Source organism: Prionailurus bengalensis, chromosome D2, assembly GCF_016509475.1.
Source record: "Prionailurus bengalensis isolate Pbe53 chromosome D2, Fcat_Pben_1.1_paternal_pri, whole genome shotgun sequence".
In the NCBI taxonomy this organism is placed as follows: Eukaryota; Metazoa; Chordata; class Mammalia; order Carnivora; family Felidae; genus Prionailurus; species Prionailurus bengalensis.
Genome location: NC_057351.1, coordinates 87362450 through 87384793, shown reverse-complemented (window position 1 = coordinate 87384793; position 22344 = coordinate 87362450). Strand labels below are relative to the sequence as shown.

Here is a 22344-nt window from a genome sequence, read left to right as displayed (position 1 = left end):
GAGCATGAGTAACCCTGATGTGTTAAGGGGCAGCTGACCCTGAGGCTTTTGGTTGCCTCGGGTGCCCAAGGAATGGACATGGGGCTCCTGGGAGCACAGGATGAGGGAGGCAACCCAAGAGCTGAGGCTTAAAGAATATGGAGCCAGCACAAGAGGAAAGGGTGCTCCTGAGAGTGGGGACAGCACATCAAGAACACAGAGAGATAAGGAAACACAGGTCACAGAGAGGAACCAGGACTCAGAACAACCACACCACAATGTTTGTACATATTAGTGTGACCAAGGTGATGAGAGAGGATGGGTTTCCAGAACTTTTAACTAAATTTGTTTGTTTTCTAGAAGAGGGAGGAGTAGTGAGCTAGGTGATGAAGTCTGAGGGTGAAGGTCTGGGTACAGCTTTGCAGACTGGCTGGCTGTGGTGACCTCTCCCTGGTCTTACCTTGTGTGGAAAACAAGATGATAAAACCTTACCTGGTCTACTTTTCAAGGAAGCCATGGGCATGAAATGAGATGATGTGATCTATAAAATGTAATGACCAGACCACATGTAAGGGATTTTTGTTGTTCACATTCACTGGGTCAATAGCACAGCACAGGAGACAGACCCGCTCACACTGTGGGGTGTAAACTGACACAGCCTTTTGATGCAAGGCAGTAATTTGCAAGGAATCAAGCTTGGGTGCAAAGAGGCTCATTCGGGCATGTTATTTGCAGTGTCGTCTATAAAGGAAAAACATGGAGATCCTCTAAATGCCAATTAGTAGGAAGTTGGTGAAATAAATTATGGTATATCATTTACTTGAATGATAACTGCTAATTAAAAATAAGACTTAGGACTGTTATTTGTTGATATGAAAATATATAGCCATATATATATTAAATGGAAATTTAGGTTGCAAACTTTGGTGTCCTGTGATCATATTTTTATAAAAGTGAGGATATACTTAGAAAAGCATTTTAAACAACCTATACTAAGCCATGGATATGGTCATTTCTTAACCACCCTTACAGTGAGCATATATGCTTTACTAATAAGGAGAAAAAGGAAGGTTATTTGTCCCCTTAAAAATGTTCATATTATCTATTAAAGAAATTGAATCAATAATTAATAATCTTCAAGAAGAAAAAGCCCCAGACCCAGATGGTTTCACTGATAAGTTCTACCAAACACTTAAGAAGGAAATGATTCCAGTTCTCTACAAGTTCTTCCAGAAACTAAAAGCAGAGGGAAAACTTCATAACTCATTCTATAAAGGCAGCATTACCCTAGTAACAAAACCAGACAAAGACATTACAGGAAAGAAAAACTATGGAATACAGGTCATAAACATAGGTATACAAATCCTCAAAAAATATTAGTAAATCAAATCCAACAATTTCTCTTTTAAAAAAAACTATACACCACAATCAAGTGGGATTTATTCCAGGTATGCAAGATAGAACCTCTAAAAACCAATTAACGTAATCCATCACATCCAAAGGCTAAAGACAAAAAGTCGTATGATCATATAAATGGATGCAGAAAATGCATTTGAAAAAATCCAATATCCATTCATGATGAAAACTCAGCAAACTAGGAATGGAAGGGAATTTCCTCAATTTTCCTACAAAAAAACCTACAGCTAACGCCATGCTTAATGATGAGAAACTAGATATTTCCCCTCCTGAAACTGGAAAAAAGGCAAGTATGTCCCATCTCACTACTTAAGTTCAGCATCATACTGAAAGACTAAGCTAATGTGATAAGATAAGAAAAGGAAATAAAAGTATAGAGATTGGGAGGGAAGAAAGAAAATTTTTCTAGGATGACATGATTGTCTTTGTAGAAAATCCCATCCAAAAAATGACAAAAAACTCTTGTAATTAAACAGTAATTACAACAAAGTTGCAAAATACAAATTCAATGTACAAGTCAGTTTCTTTTATATATTACTTATATATCAGCAATTAACAAATAGAATTTGAAATGTAAAACACAATAGCATTTCCATTGGCAAAAATGAAATACTTAGTTATAAATCATATAACATATACATATAACAAAATACATATAAGATCTATATGAGGAAAATTATAAAGCTCCAATGAGAGAAATCAAAGAAAGTCTAAATAAATGGAAAGATATTCCATGCTGATGCATAGGAAGACTCAATATTGTCAAGATACCAATTCATCCCAATTATCCCAATTTTAGTTATAAATTCAATGTAATCCAATCAAAATCCCAGCAAGTTAATTTGTAGGTGTCAAAAACTGATTCTGAAGTGTAGCCATCACAATACTGAAGAAAGACCAAGTCAGATGACTGACACTATCCGACCTCAAGACTTACGTGAAGCTGCAGTAATCAGCACAGTATTGGTGAGAGAACAGACTAATCAATCACTGAAAAAAAACAGACTCCTATAAGTACAGGCAACTAATCATTGACAAAGGAGCAAAGACAATACAATGGCGAAAGGACAGTCTCTTCAACAAATGGCGCTGGAACAAGTGGACATCCACATGCAAAAAAAAAAAAAATGTAGACAGTGACCTTACACCTTGCACCAAAAAACTTAATTCAAAATAGATCCTAGAGCTAAATGTAAAATGCAAAACTATAGAACTTCCAGAAGGTAACATAAGAGAAAATTGAGGTGATCCGGGGTTTGATGATGACTTATTAAGGTATAACACCAAAAACACAATCCATGAAAGGATAAGTTGGACATCATTAAGATTAAAACTTCTGCTCTGTGAAAGACATCCATTGGATAAAAGACTTGTATCCAAAATGCACAAAGAACACGTAAAATTCAACAATAAGAAAACAGACAACCCAATTTAAAAATGAGCAAGAGATATGAGCAGACACCCCACCAAAGAAGATACACAGATGGAAAATAAGTATATGCAAAGATGCTTATTAAGGATTGCAAATTAACAACCATGAGATACCACTATACACCGGTAGAAAGACTAACATCCAAAACACTGAGAACACTAATGCTGGCAAAGATGTAGAGCAGCAGAAACTCTAGTTCATTGTTGGAAGGAATGCAAAACGGTACAGCCTCTTTGGAAAACAGTTGGCCAGTTTCTTACAAAACTTAAAACATGGCCTTACCATACTATCCAGCAATCACACTCCTAGGTATGTACCCAAGTAATTTGAAAACACATCTAGCAAAAACCTACATCTAGATGTTTATAGCAGCTTCATTCATAATTGCCGAAATCTGGAAGCAGTCAACATGTTCTTGAATAGATGAGAATAAGTAAACTGTGGTCCATCCAGACAATGGAATATTATTCCGTAATAAAAAAGAAATAGGCTATCGAGTCACAAAAGGAGATGGAGGAAACATATGCATATTGCTTAGGGAAAGAGGTCAATCTGGAAAGGCCCCATCCTGCACAATTCCACTCATATGACATAAAACTATAGCGAAAATAAAAAGATCGGAGCTTGCCAGGGGTTCAAGGAGGGAGAAAGGTCGAACACGTGGCACACAGGATTTTAGGCAGTAAAACTGCTCCGTGCGATTCTGTAATGGCGGACACGTTACAGGTGCATTTGCCAAAACCCATAGAACGTATAACACTCAGAGTGAGCCCTGAGGTAAATTATGGACTTTAGTTAATAATAATGTGTTAATATTGGTTCATCAATTGTAATGAACGTACTCAACACTAATGCAAGATGCTAATAAGGAAAAACTGAGGGAGGGGTATATGGGAGCTCTACGTCCCTGCTCGATTTTTCTGTAAACCTAAAAGTGCCCTTAAAGTCTATTATTTTAAAAACCATTTAAAAAAAAGCTTTTCCCCTAAGAAGAAAGGAAAGGATTAAAAAGCAGAAAATGTTAAAAGCTGGTTCTCCTTCACTGACTTACTGAGGACCCTGAGACCCTCAGAGCCAAGACCGGCTGGGCCCAGAGGGTGGGGCTTCTGTCCGGGGCACCCTGTTGTGCTGACAGCGGCCCCCAGGTGAGTGTGAGCAGGGCCGGGACCCTGGCTTACACCGCAGCACCCGCATTTCAAAGAGCTTCAGGTTCAAACTGTTCCCTGAGCTGCTCTAATGTTGCTCCCTGACCCCTGCCCCCCTCCTGCTGGACCCCGGTTTTGAAACCCAAACTTCCCTGAGGAAGGTGTGTCCAGCACCAGATCACTGAGGTGGCCTTCTCCTCGCGTGACTCGTTGGGTCACAAAAACTGCACAAAAACCCTTCAGTGATAAACGCATAGAGCACCTTACGGTCATGAACCCCCACCCCCGACAGCTGGCGGTCCTCACCGTGAGCATCACCCCATTTGCCATGAGAAAGCCGAGGCTTGGGGAGGTCAGAAGTTGGATGGAGAAGCCCAGCTGGAGCCCCCTCCCTAGTTCCCAGCACGCCCTGCACCCCTCTTCCCCGGGGAACCGCCAGAAGCGCTTCGTACCCACCAAGCCCACCAGGCCCAACCTCAGGCCTGCAGCCCGGCCCTCACACCGGCCGATAATGGAACACAGCATTCCCTTCAGGCCTCCAGAAACCGCCTAATTCCTAATCCAGAGAGGGGACACCGAAGGATTGGCGCGTTCCCAATGAGGGGGCCCCCAGAGCGGCTCTGAGCCAGGAGGAGGGCCCCCCCCGCGCCAGGAGGAGAGGTGCCCCCGCGACTGGGGATCCGAGGCCGTGGCACCCACGGCCTGGAGGGGAGGAGGGCCGTCCCAGACCTGCTCTGGGGCCCGGCAAAGCAGGTGCGGACGGAGCGCACTGTGTCTCCAGAAGGAGGGGAGCTGTGCCGCCCCTGCTCTGGGTCTTTAGCCCAGGGAAACCCTTGACAGGGGCAGGGACAAGAAGCATTTGTTGGTGGCTTGATGAGGTCAAGCCTACATGGGCGAGGACCTCTGCCTGCGGCCACACCCAGGGCCACGCAGACCAGGGCATCCGCCTGGAGCGCTACCCGGGGCGGGTGGGGGACAAGCAAGGGCCAGAGTCCAGTTCCCCGAGCCGAGGACCCTCTGGAGGTTGACTGGCTGAGGACATGGGACCAGAGGGGAGGGACATGTGGGTGGGGGCGGTGGGGCACAGAGGTAGGGTGGGCCGTGGAGGAGCCTTGGTGGATCCCCTGCCCCGACTGGTGCTCTTGAAGTTCGTCCATCGAAACAGCCTCTGCCTCTGGGGAGAAGCATCGACAGTGAGGCCTCGATGAGAGAACAAGAGAACGAGATCCCCTCCAAGCAAGCGGCTGGCCCACTGAAGTGGTTTCTGGCTGTGCTGACCCTTCTGTGTGGCCTTGAGGGGGTCGGTCAGCCTCTCTGGGCCTCCGGTGCCACAGCAATGAAGTTACAGGACCTTGGCCCCCCTCCCTGCCCTGCCCCGGCCGGTCTCCCACCCGGGTTCCGTGGCTGTGGACACACCATGCTGACGTGAGGTGTTCTGACTGACCACACCCCTCTAGCAAAGGCAAGAGACGGTTACATGCAGACACGCTTTAATTCATGATTCGGAGATAACGTCACAAAAGCACAGGCTTCACGAGCATCATTAGCTACAGATGACCGAGTGGACGAGTCGGAGAGAGGCAGTATACTTTTACTCTGGCCCTGGGCCCACGGGGCGTCTGGGAACCCCACCTTCCCACTGTTGGGAGATGTCTCTTCAACCCACTGGGCAGACGCTTACCGGTACCTGTGGGCACAGGGTCACTGCAGAGAATAAACACCCTGGACGTGGCGTCCCTCGGCCTTGCCTGACCCGTGTGTGAGGTGGGAAGAGGGACAGTGCACCTGCTGAGTATGGGTGCCACCAGCAGCACCTCCCGAGCACCTGCTCCCGTCGGGCCCTGGACACACGGGCTCCCCGCACACTCATCAGGGCCCCATGGGATTGCGCACGCGCCGTCTCCATTCGTAGACAAAGACACAGAGTCGTTATGTGACTTGCCCAAGTCACGCCGGCAGAGGGTTGGATTCGGAGCCTGTGCTTGCTGCTCTGAGAATATGTAATGATGGGCTGTCGCGTCAGACCAGGCCTCCCACAGAGGTTCCAGACCCCGAGGACCTCACACCACTGAGCCACTCAGAGGCCGAACCAAGCCCCCTGCCCTTTGACACGGGTGCGTCCCGCAGTGCAGACCCCAGGAGCAGGTGAGCCCTGAGGGGGGTGCTCTGAGGCAAACCCACACGCTGACTCCAAACGAGAGTCCATGTGCCACCAATGAGGGCAGACTCAGGAAGCCACGCGTGTTGGCAGTGGGGAAAAACCCAAGGGCAGACAGCCCACCCCTCACTGACAAGACAGCTCGCAGCCCCCCGGGACCCAGACCGGGCCGGGGGCTCACGGGCTGGGCCAGCGCCCAGTACTGGCGGGCAGCGGCTATGTGCCGGGGCACATAGTGCTTCCCGGGGCGTCGTGTCCTCATTTCGCTTCCACAATCTGTGTCTGGACCCCGGGGGCTGAGCACCCCCAAGCCTGAGGCCGGGATGGGAGGGCCCCTCCCACATCGCCAAGCACCCTTCCCGAGCCCCCTGCCGCCCAAGAGCCCCCGCCCACACTGGGACATCAGGATGCTGTTTCCAGCCCGCGCAGAGAGCGATGCTGAGCGCTGGCTCCCACGGACGGGGCAGTCCGATGGCCCGGCCCCACTGTGTGGGCTCGGAGGGTTCACTTCCGCCGCACCGACCTCCGCAGAGCCTCCCTGACGTCCTTGTTCCTCAGGGTGTATATGAAGGGGTTCAGCACGGGAGTGACAACGGTGTTCAGCACCGTGACGGCCTTGGTCAGGTCCAGCGAGCTCTCCACCGAGGTCCTCACGTGCAGGAAGATGGTGGAGCCGTACCAGATGAGGACCACGGTGAGATGGGAGGAGCAGGTGGAGAAGGCTCTGTGCCGGCCCCGGGCCGAGGGGATCCTGATGATGGTGGCAGCGATGTAGGCGTAGGAGAGCAGCGTGACAAAGCAGGAGCCCAGGATGACACAGAAGGCAATGCCGAAGGCCGCCAGCTCCACACCCCGCGTGTCGCTGCAGGACAGCACGATCCAGGGCGCGATGTCACAGAAGAAGTGGTTGATGACGTGGGAGCGGCAGAAGGAGAGGCGAGCGACGAGGGCAGCGGGCACGGTGATGGCGGAGAAGCCGCACAGCCAGGAGCCCAGAGCGAGGCGGGCGGAGAGCCCAGGCGTCATGGTGCTGCCGTAGCGCAGCGGCAGGCAGATGGCCAGGTAGCGGTCGTAAGCCATCGCGGCCAGCAGGAAGTACTCGGTGCAGCCCAGCGAGAAGACGAAGTACATCTGCGCCGCGCAGCCGGCCAAGGAGATGGCTCCACTGTGCGAGGCGAACGTGGCCAGGGCCTTGGGCACACAGGCCGTGGTGAACCAGATCTCCAGGAAGGAGAGGTTGCAGAGGAAGAAGTACATGGGCGTCTGCAGGCGCCGGTGCGCCCCGACCAGGGAGATGATGGCCAGGTTCCCGGCCACCGTGAGCACGTACGCGACCAGGAAGAGGAGGAAGAGCCAGGTCTGCAGGCCCCGTGGCCCCGGGAAGCCCAGTAGGATGAATGTGGAGAGGTTCTGGCTGCGGCCCCAGGCCATGAAGGCGGCCCGGACACCCACCACCCTCGCCAGTACGAGGGACCTCCTACCCCAAGCCCTCACTGAGGCCTAGGAACGGAGGGGCCCGGCCCGTTTCCCTCTCCCTGGGGTCCACTCACCTCGTCTCTAATCCCAGTGCTCCAGCCAGGCCTGGTGTCCCTGTGGGAGCCCGTGGACCACGGATGACCGTGCACCTCGCCCTCTTGGGGGGAAGCCGCTCAGGAGACTGGACCCAGGTTATCAGTTGCTTGCCACCTAGGGAGGGGGGACATCTCCTCATTCTAGACTCCTTGTCACCTTGTGGGAGGGGTCCTTATTCTAGACTCACGAGGCCAGGGAAAGGACAGGAATTGTCATGTTTTCACAAATGAAATTACGTATGGCTTCATTTTTCGCATTTTCATCCAACAAACCAGATTGATTCCTAGGAAAGCATTCTTACCTCTGTGCCCAGTAAAGCCCCCCACACACACCCAGCACAACAACGGTCAGAGGAAGCCCATGGGGGCCCTGCTCTCCTTGCCTGGGGCTGTCACCCCGGATTATTCCTTAGCTGGGAACCCGGCAGCCAGGAGGCTCTGACGTGTGGAATTGCAAACAGCTCCATCACCAGCGCCCCCTCCTGGCAAGAAGCTGCAGGTGGCACTGTTGGGGAGGAGGGGCGGTGGAACCTGCTGGAGGGGCGGGGACACCTGAGGGTGGCTGCCTGCATGAGAGAGTGAGGGGCTGCGGCACCAGTGAGGAGGGGGTTTAATGGGAACTGAGCTCGGCACCACCCCCAACCCCTCTCTACAGGGCTGGACTCTGCCCAGCCGGCTGCTCTGGGCCCACAGCACCCAGTGAGTGTCCGAGGGGGTAGCTGGGCAGAGGCAGGAAGTGACCGCACGAGCGTGGAGCCCAGAGCAAGGCTTCTCCCCAACAGTGTCCAGACCCTGGGTCCACCCCGGGAGGACTGCACTCAGGCGTCACAGCGACCCCTGCCGTTTTCTGCCTGGGCCCCTCCTACCCCCTGCCATGCACAGGTGCACACACCACCCACACAGAATCTCACACCCGTGCACACCACACACACACGCATGGGCCTGTGCTCACACGTGTGTGCACACTCACTACCTGAACCAGCCCCTGGAACAGTCACCCTGGCTCCTGATGGGCTGGGGGGTCCCTTGGCTGCGTCCCCTCCCCAGACCCACAGTGCAGTCAGCAAAGCTACCCCCAACAGTGCCAATGGGTAACAAAGTGACCAAGCTCCAGCCACAGCCACAGGACACTTGGTCGGGCTGTAGCCCCCGCCTTTCGCAGCCATGCAGCTGTGTGGTGAACGTTCGGGCAAAAGCCAACCCCAGCAGACTGGCCAGTCCCCTCCCCACCCTCAGGTCCCAGGAGTGGGGCCACTGTGGGTCCTGGAAGAAGCAGTCTTCGCAGCAGGGCCCCCGTGACCCCATCTCCTGGGGGCCAGCGTGCTTTTCAGCTGCCACCTCCAGAGTTCAGGTGGGCACAGGCCGCTGCCCAGGCTGCACCAGGGCCTGAGTCCACTGCACGGCTCGTGAGCCCTCACTCTGCCCCTGCAGCCCAGCACTCTGCCCGGGGCACTGGGTCCTGACCCGGAGAATTGGGCTGTTTTGCTCAGCCTTGACTCCAGGACAAGCTTCGTTTAGAAACCTTTTTCACGGCTCAAGATTACGGGTACAAAGACTAAAAAGAGACCTATCCAGGGCTCTCGCAGTTCTCCGGCCCCAAATCTCCCGCCTTCCTGTGCCCCTGGAGCTACGCGTGCAGGGGCGTCAGGCCCTCTCGGCTGTGCAGTGTGAGGACCACTCAAATCCCATGGAATCTTCCACATCTTGCAAGGGGTCCCATAAGGGCTAGAGAAGATAGAACTAAATAAATGGGCAGGCAGTCCCAAAATGAGTCTACCTTGGGACCCTCCCCCCTACAGTGGCCTGACTCCTCAAGAGGGACAGTGTGGGTGGGAGGGTCCACTCGCCCAGGTCGGCTCGCAGGGACATAGCATGATCAAGGTCACTCACCCAGGGGGTGTGAGCTCGACCCAGGATTTCCCCCGAAGCAGCCCAGAGACCAGGAGGGTGAGCTCGGGATGATTCCAAGGACCCTCCAGGCAGGGCTGTGTCCTGGGGGGCAGGGGGCCCCTGTGGTCTCCTGTTGCCTGACCGCTTGCTTCCCACTGCCCGTCTGCTGGAGACGCAGCAAGAAGGAACAGAGGTGGGGGGTCAGGAGCTGCTGCAGATCTGCAGCTCCAGGGTGTCCATGGCACTGGCCGGGAGGCAGGTCTGGGCTGTCCGGGAAGACGGCCTGGCCATCCACCAACATGAGAGCGGAGTGCAGTCCCCAAGCCCCCTGTGGGGGGCCCCAGGCATGCAAGGCCACTCTGCCCAGGCGACCCTGACTCTGGGTACTCAGAGTGGCCAGTACTGGTGAGCCCAGCACAGACCCCGGAGCACAGGTGTGGAGGCTGCCCCAGCCCCCGCCATGAGAAGGAAGCCAGTGGCACCTCCCCTGTTGTCCTGTTCCTTGGGCTGTTGTCCTTCCCTCAGATTGTGGCCGTGCAGTGTCCCCTCTTCCTCTCCTGCAGGACGGTGATTCCACCAAGCCCCGCTGGCCGTCAGCTAACACACAGCCCTGGCGCTCCTGCTCACAGCCCAGGGACCAGATGCAACTGATATAGGGCAGGGAGGGGGATCCCCCACACTGGAGAGCCCCCCGCCTGCCCACCCACCAATGGGGAGGGTAGAGGGTGAGCCCTGTGCCCTCCGACACTCTGGTGACTTCTGCCCTCACCCAGCCTCCCTCGGGAGCAGGCCTGCAAGGACCCACTTGTTAATGATAGAGCTGCAATGAGACTGGCTCTAGGGGCTGGCGAGGGCCCCAAGGGTGGTCCTGGGCAGCAACCAGCATCCTAAGCAGGGCCTCTTGCCCTTAGGCTGTGCCTGGAGGCCGTTTCTCACCCACAGCTCAAGTGCATTTTCCCCATGCCAGGCTTGTCTCTTGGGGCCATGCCCTACACGGGGTGCCCGCACCTGAGGACAGCAGCGGCCCCATGCACCCCAGGGCATGGGCTGGCTGCACCCTGGACACTGGTGTTCTTGGCAGGTGCTCTGTGTCTGGTTCTCCCGTCTGCAAGTGGGGCATTTTCCCCATCTGTAAGCTACGCCTCCATGTCCCCTCTGGAAACAAGGTGATGATGCCCCACAGGTTGACAGGCAGAGCAGGCTCCCCCACTCCCCGCCCCCACCCAGGCTCGCTGGAAATGGCTGCAGTAAAAAGAGCCAAGCTGGGGGCTGTCTGCCACCAGGCAGCTTCCCAAGGTGGCATCCAGCCCGGCGTGCCGTGTCCACAGGTGGCTGTGGCCGTGAGCAAAAGCCCACCCTCTGCACTCTGCCAGCATCAACCTTGGGGACACCTCGGGGCACACCTACGGGGAGCACTCAGGATATGCAGAACTGGGGTCATGGCCATGGGAAGGTGGTCACTCAGGGCCTGGGCCTCAGTGGCAGAGACTCAGCCGCCCAGGGCAGGGGTCCTGGGAGATGGTGGGAGTGTGCTCCCCACAAGCCTCCCCCCGTTTCCCTCATCAGCATTGGCCAAAGGGGGTCCTGACGAGGTCCCAGGGACAAGGGGCACTGTGGCAGTCAGGACGTATGCTGACCCCTGCCGGCCTGCTCCGGGGCGACAAGTGTTACACTGCCCTGGGACTCCAGTGCCCCACAGGTGTCTGAATGCCCCTAATTGGGAGTTCGTTAAAAGTTGGCGCAGGGTGTCCCCTGGGGCAGGAGCCGTGCCTCATCAATTAGCGCCAAAGGCAGGGGCTGCCACTGGTCTGGGAAAACACAGAGCGCTGCTTTGTTTGATTCAATAAACACTTTTTCCAAATCTGGTAACACTCTAGGAATTTGGGAGATGTCGAAGTAGAAGAGAGATTTTCAAGGCACAGATCAGTGTGGAGATTTGCTACGACTTCCCTTCCTTGGGATTATGTTTCCCTGTGTCACGGACAGGGACACACTTGTGCGCCCCATTTCTTTTTTCATTATTAACTTATGGTTGACATACAAGAACGGTGCACATGCTTCAAGTATACGTCTTGGTGAGTCTGAAGATACGCATACACCTGTGAAATGGTCACCATCGCCTCGGAAAGTCTCCCTCCTTCCCTGCACAGAAGGTAAGAGCTTCGCACTGAAGACTGACCCTCAGGCTCAGCGCCACACACCAGGCTTTCACAGGGACAGGGACATGCAGGGACAGCTGGGTTCTGGCTCCTCCTATGAAGGGACGCTCTTACAAGCCTATGTTGACCAGTTTCCGTAGTGTAGTGGTTATCACGTTCGCCTGACAAACCTATGTTGACCAAAAGCTTCTTCATGGTTCTGGTAATTTCCTTACAATAGAAGAAGAGCAGTTCAAATCCCTAATTCCCCCACTGATAAAGCCACTCAAGAGGTGACAAGGCCCAGGGGCTTGTGCCCAGAAACGCAGAGCCAGACCATGAGCTGGGCGCCCCCTCTTGGACCCCTTTCTCTGTGAAAGAGCGATGGTCTGTCCTGCTTCCTCTGCCCCGGAATCAAATGTGATCACGTGCAGGAGGGTGCGGGGGCTCATGATCATGCTGACCAGACACCTCAGAGCCCCGCCTCCAGGGCTGGGCCGGGGCCCAGGACAGCCCCAGGGTGCACCAGGGCTCCTGTGACCTGGCTCACACCTGGGACCCCAGGACCATGGCTGACCCACACCTAGCTTCCTTCTCAGTTTCTGAGCCTGGTCCTTACAGAATCACCTTTTGTCCCGGCCCACCTTCTCTGCAGACCTCCTGCCTGAGAACTTCAGAGTTTGAACCTCACCCTATGACCTCCAGCTCCTGCACCAAAATGTCCACTGAGATGCTGCATAGTTGACATAGAAATTGCTGGGAGACCTGGTTTCTTCCAGGCTGGATGGTCCTGGGCCTCCATCCCCCATGCCCAACAGAGAAGGACAGGAGTGCCCCTCTGCCAGCAGGAGGAGGTCCCCCTCTTTGAGAACCATGGCATATTGAAGACAAAATTGAGGGGGGCACCTGGGTGGCTCAGTCAGTTGAATGTCCAACTCTTGATTTTGGCTCAGGTCATGATCCCAGGGTCATGGGATCAAGCCCAGAGTGGGGCTCTGTGCTCAGCACGAAGCCTGCTTAAGATTCTCTCTCTTCTCTCTCTCTCTCTCTCTCTCTCTCTCTCTCTCTCTCTCTCTCTCCCCCTCTACCCCTCTCTCCAGCCTCTTCTCTCTCTCTCTCTCTCTCTCTCTCTCTCTCTCTCTCTAAAATAAAAATAAAAACAAATTTAAAGAAAAATATGGAATCAGGCGGGCTCTGAGTATCACTGAGAAGCCTCCACCTGGGAAAACTACAAGTTTTACAAAGAAGTGAAAAACTAAAGACAAAAGCTGAATACAATTAGTGACTAAAGGTCTGCCTGGGTTTAGTGGCAGTACCTTCTTTAAGGACATCCTCACAAGCACCATCTCTACAACAGAACTCAGAGAAACAGCCAAATGTGTGGTGTAGGACAGAAGAAGCCAAGCAGACAGTTGAGGGAGGAAAGCGCTGTTCAGCACTGGAAAACTGATGTGAAATAAATGCTTATCTTAAACCATGCGCAATAATAAACTGCAGATACAGATTTTGTAGGAAAGCTGAAAGACTTTGAAAGTGAAAACACAACATACCAACTCGTGGGATGTAGAAAGAGCCGTGCGCATACAGGGAAACACGAGTGTAAACACATTTGTAAAAGAAGAAAATTCTCAAACTAATAAACTAAAAACACCTTTAGGAACTTGAAAAAGAAAAGCAAACTCAACTCAAACCCAATGGAAAGGAGGAAGTAATAAACTTTGAGCAGAGACAAATGAAATACAGGATATAAAAATAGAATCAACAAAACCAAAAATTGGTTCTTGAGAAGATCAGTGAAATTGACAAACCTCCCATTACACTGGCAAAGAAAGGAGGAGAGATGCACATTAGTCAGAAACGAGAGCAGGGACATCACCACCGATCTCACAGAAATAAGAAGGGTTACCGGAGAATGCAGGGCAATACCAACAAATTAGATATCCTGGATGGAATGGACAAATCCTTAGACACACAAATGCCAAAAGTGACTCAAGAAGAAATAAACAATTTGAACAGACCTGTATCAAGTAAAGAAATCGATCCATATGCAAAAACCTCCAGGCAGAGAAAAGCCCAAAACTAGATGCCTCCACTAATGAATTCTACCAAACAATTAAAGAAGAATCAACACCTTCCCAAATCTTCCAAGAAATAGAAGAGGGAAGAACACTTCCTAATGTGAAGGCAGCACTGCCTGATAAGAAGGCCAAAGACACCACCAGAAAACTACATACCAATATCTACAAATGTAGATGCAAAAATCCTCAACAAAACACTAGAAAACCAAATCCATGGCATGTTAAAAGGGTTATACACCATGACCAGTGGGATTTATCCTCAGAATACAAGGGTGATCCAACACCCAAAAATGAATAGAATAGAATAGAATAGAATAGACCACACTAATAGAATGAAGGAGAGAAATATGGGATTGACTGAATTAATGCAGGAAAACCATTAGACCGAAGGACAGAATTCCACATACTTTCATGATACAAATACTGAGAAAACTAGGTACAGAAAGGAACTTCTTCAAAATGATTGAGGGCATTTATGAAAAACCCACAGTTGCCATTATTCTCAACAGTGAAAGACTGAAAGCTTTCTTACTGAGAACAGGAACAAGAGGAGAATGCTGGCTTTCACAATGCTACTCAGCATCACACTAAGTTCTAGCCAAAGCAATTAGGCAAGAAAAAAATGATAAAGGCATCCAAATGGAAAGAAGCAAAAGTATCTCTATTCCCAGATGGCATGATTCTTTATATAGAAAATCCTAAAGCATCTATACCCCAAAAATAACTAGAACTAATAAGTGAAGTCAGCAAACCTTCAGAGTATAAGATCAACACAGAGAATATATTGTGTTTCTGAAATATGCTAGAAATGAGCAATTCAAAGTATAAATTAAGAAAAACCCATTAACAAAAGCATCAGAAAAGAATAAATAGGAATATATTTATAGGAATATATAAGAATAATATATAGGAATAAATATATAGGAATAAACTTAATCAACGAGGGGAAATACTTGTACACTAAAAACTACAAAACATTGTGGCAAAAAATTAATGAAGACATAAATACATGGAAAGACAACCCATATTCATGGATCAGATGACTTAATATTGTTAACTTGGCAATGACACCCACAGTGACCTATAGACTCAATGTAACTCCTATCAGAATAACAATGGCCTTTTTAGAACAAAAATTCTTAGAAAACTGATTCTAAAATCAATATGGATTAGCAATGGCCCAGAATAGCCAAAATAATCTTGAAAAAGAACAAAGCTGTAGCACTCATACCTCTTGATTTCAAAACTTACTACAAAGCTATTGTAATCAGAAGAGTGTGGTACTGGAATAAAGAAAGACATATAGACCAATGGAATAGAATTGAGAGTCAAGAAATAAATTCATACATCTATGGTCAACTGATTTTTGACAAGAGTACCAAGACCACTCCATAGGGAAAGAACAGTCTCTCCAACAAATGGGCTAGAACAATTGGACATCCACCTGCAGAAGAATGAAGTTTGACCCCCCTACCTCACACATTATACCAAAATTAACTCAAAATGGGTCAATGATGAAAATATATTACTTAAAACTATAAAACTCATTAAAGAAAATATAGAGGTAAATCTTTATGATCTTGGATTTGGCAAAGGATTCTTAGATGTGACACCAAGAGCAACAAAAAGAAAAATAGATAAGTCAGAGTTCATACAAATTTAAAATTTTTGTGCATCAGAGAACACTATCAAGAAATTGAAATGACAACTCACAAAATCAGATAAAATATTTGCAAATCTTATGTCCAATAAGGGCCTAGGATCCAGAATATATATTTTTTTTTAAAACTCTTACAACCCAACAACTAAAAGACAAGCAAGATAATTTAGAAATGGGCAAAGGACTTGAAAAAACATTTCTCCAAAGAAGACATACAAGTGGCCAACAAGAACATGACAAGATGCCCAGTGCCGTTAGTCATCAGGGAAATGCAAATCAAAACCACAATGAGACACCACTTCGCACCCACCAGGATAGGCTATCATTTTTTTTTAATGGAAAAGAACAAGTGTTGGTGAGAATGTAAAGAAATTGAAATCTTTGTACATTGCTGGTGAGAATGTAAAATGGTGCAGCCTCAGTGGAAGACAGTGTGGCTGTTCCTCAGAAAGTTAAATAAGAGTTAGTATATGACCCAGCAATTCCATTAATAGGTATATATCCAAGAAAATTGAAAACCGGTATGAATGTACATAGCAATGATATTCACAATAGCCAAAAGTTAGAAACAACCCTAATGTCCACCAACAGATGAATGAAGAGATAAAATGTGGTATATACTGACAATGGAATATTATCCAGTCATAAAAAGGAATCGGCACATCGCTAAATCCCGCTGGACCACATGCTCTCACTTGTTCGTAATGTCATGTGAATTTCACTTCAGTAAGAAAAGAAAGGAAAAAGAAAATAATGTCAAAAAGAAGGAAATCTTTAAAACAATTCCACGAATATATAGATGAATATTATTCTCACCACAGAGTAGTCAAGAACTTCCTTAAAAAATGTGAATCATAAAAGAAAATTTGGGGGATGCCTGGGTAGCTCAGTCGGTTAAGCATCTGACTCTTGGTTTCAGCTCTGGTCATGATCTCACAGTTTGTGAGTTCAAGCTCCACATCAAGATCTGTGCTGACAGCATGGAGCCTGCTTGGGCTTGTCTCTCTCCCTCTCTATCTGCCCCTCCCCCACTTGCTTATGCACGTGCGCCCTCCCTCTGTCTCTCAAAATAAGTAAATAAACAAAAAATTTTTTAAAATTTTTTGAAATTTCTGAAAATCTGTTAAAATTAAGACCTTTGGGGAGCCTAGATGGCTCACTTGGTTAAGCATCTGACTTCAGCTCAGATCATGATCTGACAGCTGGTGAGTTCAAGCCCTGCATTGGGCTCTGTATTGACAGCTCAGAGCCTGAAGCCTGCTTCAAATTCTGTGTCTCCCTCTCTGTCTGCCCCTCCCCCCCCACTCATGCTTGCTCTCTCTCGCTCTCTCTCAAAAATAAATAAACATTTGGGGCGCCTGGGTGGCGCAGTCGGTTAAGCGTCCGACTTCAGCCAGGTCACGATCTTGCGGTCCATGAGTTCGAGCCCCGCGTCGGGCTCTGGGCTGATGACTCAGAGCCTGGAGCCTGTTTCCGATTCTGTGTCTCCCTCTCTCTCTGCCCCTCCCCCGTTCATGCTCTGTCTCTCTCTGTCCCAAAAATAAATAAACATTGAAAAAAAAAATTTTTTAAATAAATAAACATTTAATTTTTTTTTTAATTTTTAATTAAAATGTTTATGATGAATCGCTAAATTCTACTCCTGAAACCATTACTACACTATATGTTAACTAACTAGGATTTAAATCTAAAAAAAAAAAGAAATTGAACATTAAAAAAAAAATTAAGATCTTTACACCTCACCAAAGAAGATATACAGATGGAAAATAAACATACGAAAGGCTGATCAACAAAATATGTTACTAGGAAATTGCAAATTAAAACAAGGAGATGCCACGACATGCCTATAAAAATGGCTAAAATCCAAAACCCTGACAATGCAAAATGGTGGCAAGGATGCAGAGCAACATTGCTGGTAGGGAAAGCAAAATGATAAAGCCACTTTGGAGGGTGGTTTGGCAGTTTCTTATGCAGCTAAATATACTCTTGCCATACAACCCAACAATGACACTCTTAGGTATTTACCCAACTGATCTGAAGACTTATGCCCACACAAAAACTGCACAAGCACATGAATGTTGATAGCAGCTTCATTCATAGTTGCTCAAAACGAGAAGCAAACAAGATGCCTCTTAACAGGTGAATGGATAAACAAAAAGTCTGCATGCTGTATGATTCCAATTATATGACATTCTGGAAAAGTCAAAATTAAGGAGACAGTAAAGTGATCAGTTCAGGGGGAAGGAGAGAGTGTTTAGCAGGTAAAGCTCAGAGGATTTTTAGGGCAGACAAACTAGCTGTATGATAGCGCAATGGCAGATATGTGATACTTGTTGAAACCATAGGACTTGACCACATAAGAAGTGAACTTTAATGTATGCAAATTTTAAAAACTCACTTAGGAGGTTTGGGGATCTGGGAAACAATCTAACCATAGGGGTGGGTGTAAATGTGCTGATCTAAATAATGTTGAAAATAAGTGGAGTCTGTAAGACCAACAGCAAGAAAGCTACACAAGCACTGTACTTCAGCTGATAAAGCTTCTTCCTGACAGAGCAGATGTTAGCAATCCTGGTGCCGCTATGCATGTATGCTGAAATTGAACAGCTGAATGAGTGGATGTTGGATTGTGGGAGACAGGGTTGTCACTGCTGGAGTGGACTTACACATCAGCAAGGGCAGGAGGCTGGAATGACCCATGTAGTGGTGGATGAGAGGTGGAGATGTCAGTGAGGTCTCGTGTTCAGCTTAATATGGGTACATATGGCTACACACATAGTGTTCAGAGATATGTGCACATGCACAGGTTAATATCCACACATAAAACTCCTCACTCTGTCAGCTGAGAGTACCTAAAAGTGACAACACTCCAGGAGCAACAAGTGGTTTCTAATAAGTGTTCAGAAAGAAGAAAGCACAGTGATGGGGTATGCCAAAGGGGCCAAGAAGACAACTGTCTCCCCGGCCAAAGCTGAGACAGCAAGACAATAAAGACAGCAGTATTGGAATAACCCAAAGTGTGAAGTAGGTATCCATGACTCTGTACTGATATAAACAAGTGATTGGATAAATAAACAAATCAATGGACAGAATAGACAAATGTCCCATGAAGAAGAATTCCAAATAATCTGTGTACATGTTCCTTTCTCCAGGAAGGAGAACATGACTTACAACCCCTTAAATATGGGCTGTGCATGGAACCTCCTTCCAAAGAGGGCAGTATGGAAGGGAAGTGAATGACAGTGGAGAAATCTGACACATGGCCTCAGCCAGGTGACCAACTATGATCATCCATGTGAACAGCATGTGCCCTGATGTGATGTGATGTGATGAAAACAGCACTTCACATCTGTGTCTTCCTCCAAAGACCCAAAGCCCCAGTCTAATCATAAGAAAAACATGAGACAAATCCCAGCTGAGGACATTACACAAGATAGATGACCAGAACTCCTCAAAACTGTCAAGGTCATAAAAAATAAAAACAAAAATAAGGAAAGTTTGAGAAACTCACAGCCAAGAGGCGCCTAAGCAGATATGACAACTGAATGTAACGTGGGATCCTGGATAGGATTCTAGGACAGAAAAAGGATATTGGATAAAAACTAAGGAAATCCAAATAAAGTATGAACTTTAATTGATAAGAACATATCAGTATTGGTTCATTAATTGAACAAACGTACCATATTAATGTAAGTTATTAGTACTAGGGGAAACTGGGTGTGGGGTATATAGGAACTGTCTGTACTATCTTTGCAGCTCTTCCATAAATCTAAAACTGTTCTAAAATAATTTTGAAAAATGTATAACTTCTGTTTCATCAAAAGACATCTTAAAGGAACTGAAGAAGAGAAGCTATAATCTGGAGAAAGGTATTTGTAAAACATGCTAAAACTTACAAACCACTGATGAAAGTAATCAAAGATGGCCTAAATAAATAGAGAAATATACCATGTTCACGGTTTGGAGACTATTGTAAAGATGCTAATGGTCCCCCAGCTGATCTATGAATTCAATAAAATTCTAGCAGAACTTCGTTATAGAAAACAATAAGCTGAGTCTAAAATTTATGGAAAAGAAAAGGAGTTAAAAGAGCCAAAGCTATTTGGAAAAAAGAACCAAGTCAGAGAACTCACACTACCTGTGCCTGGTTGCAATACATGTAAAGCTATAGTAATCAAGACAGTGTGGTATTGGAAAAAGATAAACATATATAAGTGGAACAGACTGGAGAATCCGAACATGAGACGCACACAGGATTGATTTCCACAAAGATGAAAGGTAATTCAATCTTCAGCAAATAGTGCCAGAAAAATCAGCTATCCATAAGCAGAAAAATGAACTTCAATCTGTATCTCATACCCTACACAAAAATTAACTCAAAGTAGATGGTAGATCTAAGCATAAAACCTTAGACATATGGAGAAAGTGTTTGTGAGGCAAAAATTTCTTAGATGCAATATTAAAAGCACAATCCATAAAAGAAAAAAACTTTAACAGGATTTCATCAATAAAGAACTTCTGATCTTCAAGAGACTACTAGTAGACTCAAAATACAAGCCATGATTTGGGGGAAAAACATTTACAAATCAAGTATCCGATAGAATATTTGCATTCAGAATTTAAAATTCTCAAACTTTAATAGCAAAGAAACAATCACCTCAATAAACAAACAGGTGTAAGACTTGAATGGGCATTTCACCAAAGAATGGATAATAATCACATAGACAGGCAACATCATTAGTCAACAGGAAACTGCAAATAAAAACCACAAGGAGGGAACCTGGCTGGCTCCACCAGTACAGCGTATGACTCTTGATGTCAGGGTCATGAGTTCAAGCCCCATGTTGGGTGTAGAGATTCCTTAAGAATAAAATCTTTAAAAAAAAAAAAAAAAACAAACACCCACAACGCAAGGAGATACCACCACCAACTTCTTAGAACAACAGTTTTTAAAACTCACTACTGAGTGCCAAGTGGCATAGCCACATTGGACGATGGTTGGCAGCTCCTTACAAAGTTAAACATATACTTATCATATAACCCATACTTACATTCACACAAGAAAAACATACGCAAATGTTTATAGTGACTTAATTCATAATCAGCAAAAACTGGAACCGACCCAAAAGTGCCTCAGCTGGGGAATGTATAAACGGTGGTCCTTCCATAAATGGAATATTACCCACAATAAGGAGGAGCACAGCTGATCTACACAACAGCACGGCTGAATCACGGAAGTGGTACACTGAGGGAAGGAAGCCAGACTCAAAACAGGACACACTCTTTTGATACTATCTATAGAACATTCTAGAAAAGTCAAAATCATAGGAACAGAAAACATATTTGCCAGGTACTGGGGATGGGAGTCTTATTTACAAAGGGGCACAGAGGACACTTTTGGAGGGATAGAATTGCTCTGTATTTTTATTGTGGTGGTGGTTACACAAGTATACACACTTGTCAAAACGCACAGAACCATACACTAAAAAGAGTAGATGCTACTGTATTTAACTTATACCTTAACTTTTAAAATGTAAAAGTATTGAAGAACATGTGTTCATCAAGACACCTTAAAGACAATGAAAACTAAAAGTTAAAAACTGAGAGAAGATATTGCAACATAGAGGAGATAATTAACTTTGAGATATATAAACAGGCTTTCAGCCATAAAAAATGAGCTCACTCCAGTCTAGCCCTCCGCCACAAACAACGACAAAATTAGACAAAATATATAATATGATTATACTTCTATACAATACTATAATTATGTAAATACTATAATTATAAAATACAGCACTATAATACATGTCTTTAACACTGTTTTCAGATGCTGGACAAGAGGCAGTGCAGGACTGTGACTCTAGACAGAAAGGAAACGGACAGGCTGGCCTCCAGGCATCAGTGCAGGCTCTGGAGGCCCGGGCTGCTGGTCAGCAAGGGGAGGAGACACAGACCAGAGCTCAGGGACACTGAGGCAGCTGTAATATAGGGGACAGACACCCACATCCAGCCAGACAGAACACAGAGATGGGATTTACCCTCCCACCTGAAAGGAAACAGACAGAATATGGAAAACTGTGGATTTCAAGACCCTGGACATCAGGCCATGAAGGACAGTGACCCTGACCAGTGTGAAACAAATGCAGTGAGTCCTGGCTTATTGCTTTGGGAGTTTTCAACCCACCACCCAGGGAAGGACCCACAGAGACAGCCAGAGACCATGAGCTGGGGCAGAATGTTACGCAGGAGTCAAAATAAACGCCAGTCCAATCAGCTTGCGACTCTTAATCTCAAGGTCTGAGTTGAAGCCCCACCCTGGGTGTGCAGCCGACTATAACAGACAAGAACCTCCTGGAAAGGACAGTGAGGCTGGGGGTGTACTCCGGACGGGTGGCAGGTAACAGGCAAAGACCTACTTGTCACTGGGGAGACAGGGGGAAGGCCTCACACCCTCCCTCCAGGGACCCCAAAGCACCCTCCACAAATTGCTCTGAGAGTCCCGCCCAGGTGAGAATTTGCAATTAGAAGACGCGGTGGGGAGCACGGCCACTAGTGAGCCTGATCAAAACCCCCCAGGGCCAGAGGTGGCAGGGACCCAGTGAGCCGCGGCATGTGTGGGGACAGACCCTCAGAGACCTGCGGGGACCCTGCGGAGCCCCTGCGCCTCCTGCGAGGTGCGGTTGAGTCGAGGCACAGGGTCTGGGGAAGGTTGGAAGGACCGTGCCTGGGGCAGGGGCGGAGCGGGGGGGGGGGGGCAACAACACCCGCCGCCAGGCTGGGCACAGACAGCTGGGCACGGATACCGGAGCCCCCGACGCCCTCAGCCTGGTGGGGGGGGCGTCCAACATGGTCCCACCGGCCAAGGCCCCACCCTCTG

General features: G+C 48.0%; 1 protein-coding gene across 1 annotated transcript; it reads right to left on the bottom strand.

The window, feature by feature from the left end:
• Positions 1-5445: 5445 nt before the first annotated feature.
• LOC122493425 (olfactory receptor 287) lies at positions 5446-8953 on the bottom strand. The gene has a single exon (XM_043597980.1). It carries the CDS (start codon positions 7559-7561, stop codon positions 6635-6637), a length of 927 nt encoding a protein of 308 aa, XP_043453915.1. The 5' UTR covers positions 7562-8953; the 3' UTR covers positions 5446-6634.
• Between the last annotated feature and the right edge of the window lie 13391 nt (positions 8954-22344).

Excerpts from the sequence above, each read along its gene's own strand:
- LOC122493425 (XM_043597980.1), bottom strand. The coding sequence starts at position 7,561 with ATGGCCTGGGGCCGCAGCCAGAACCTCTCCACATTCATCCTACTGGGC.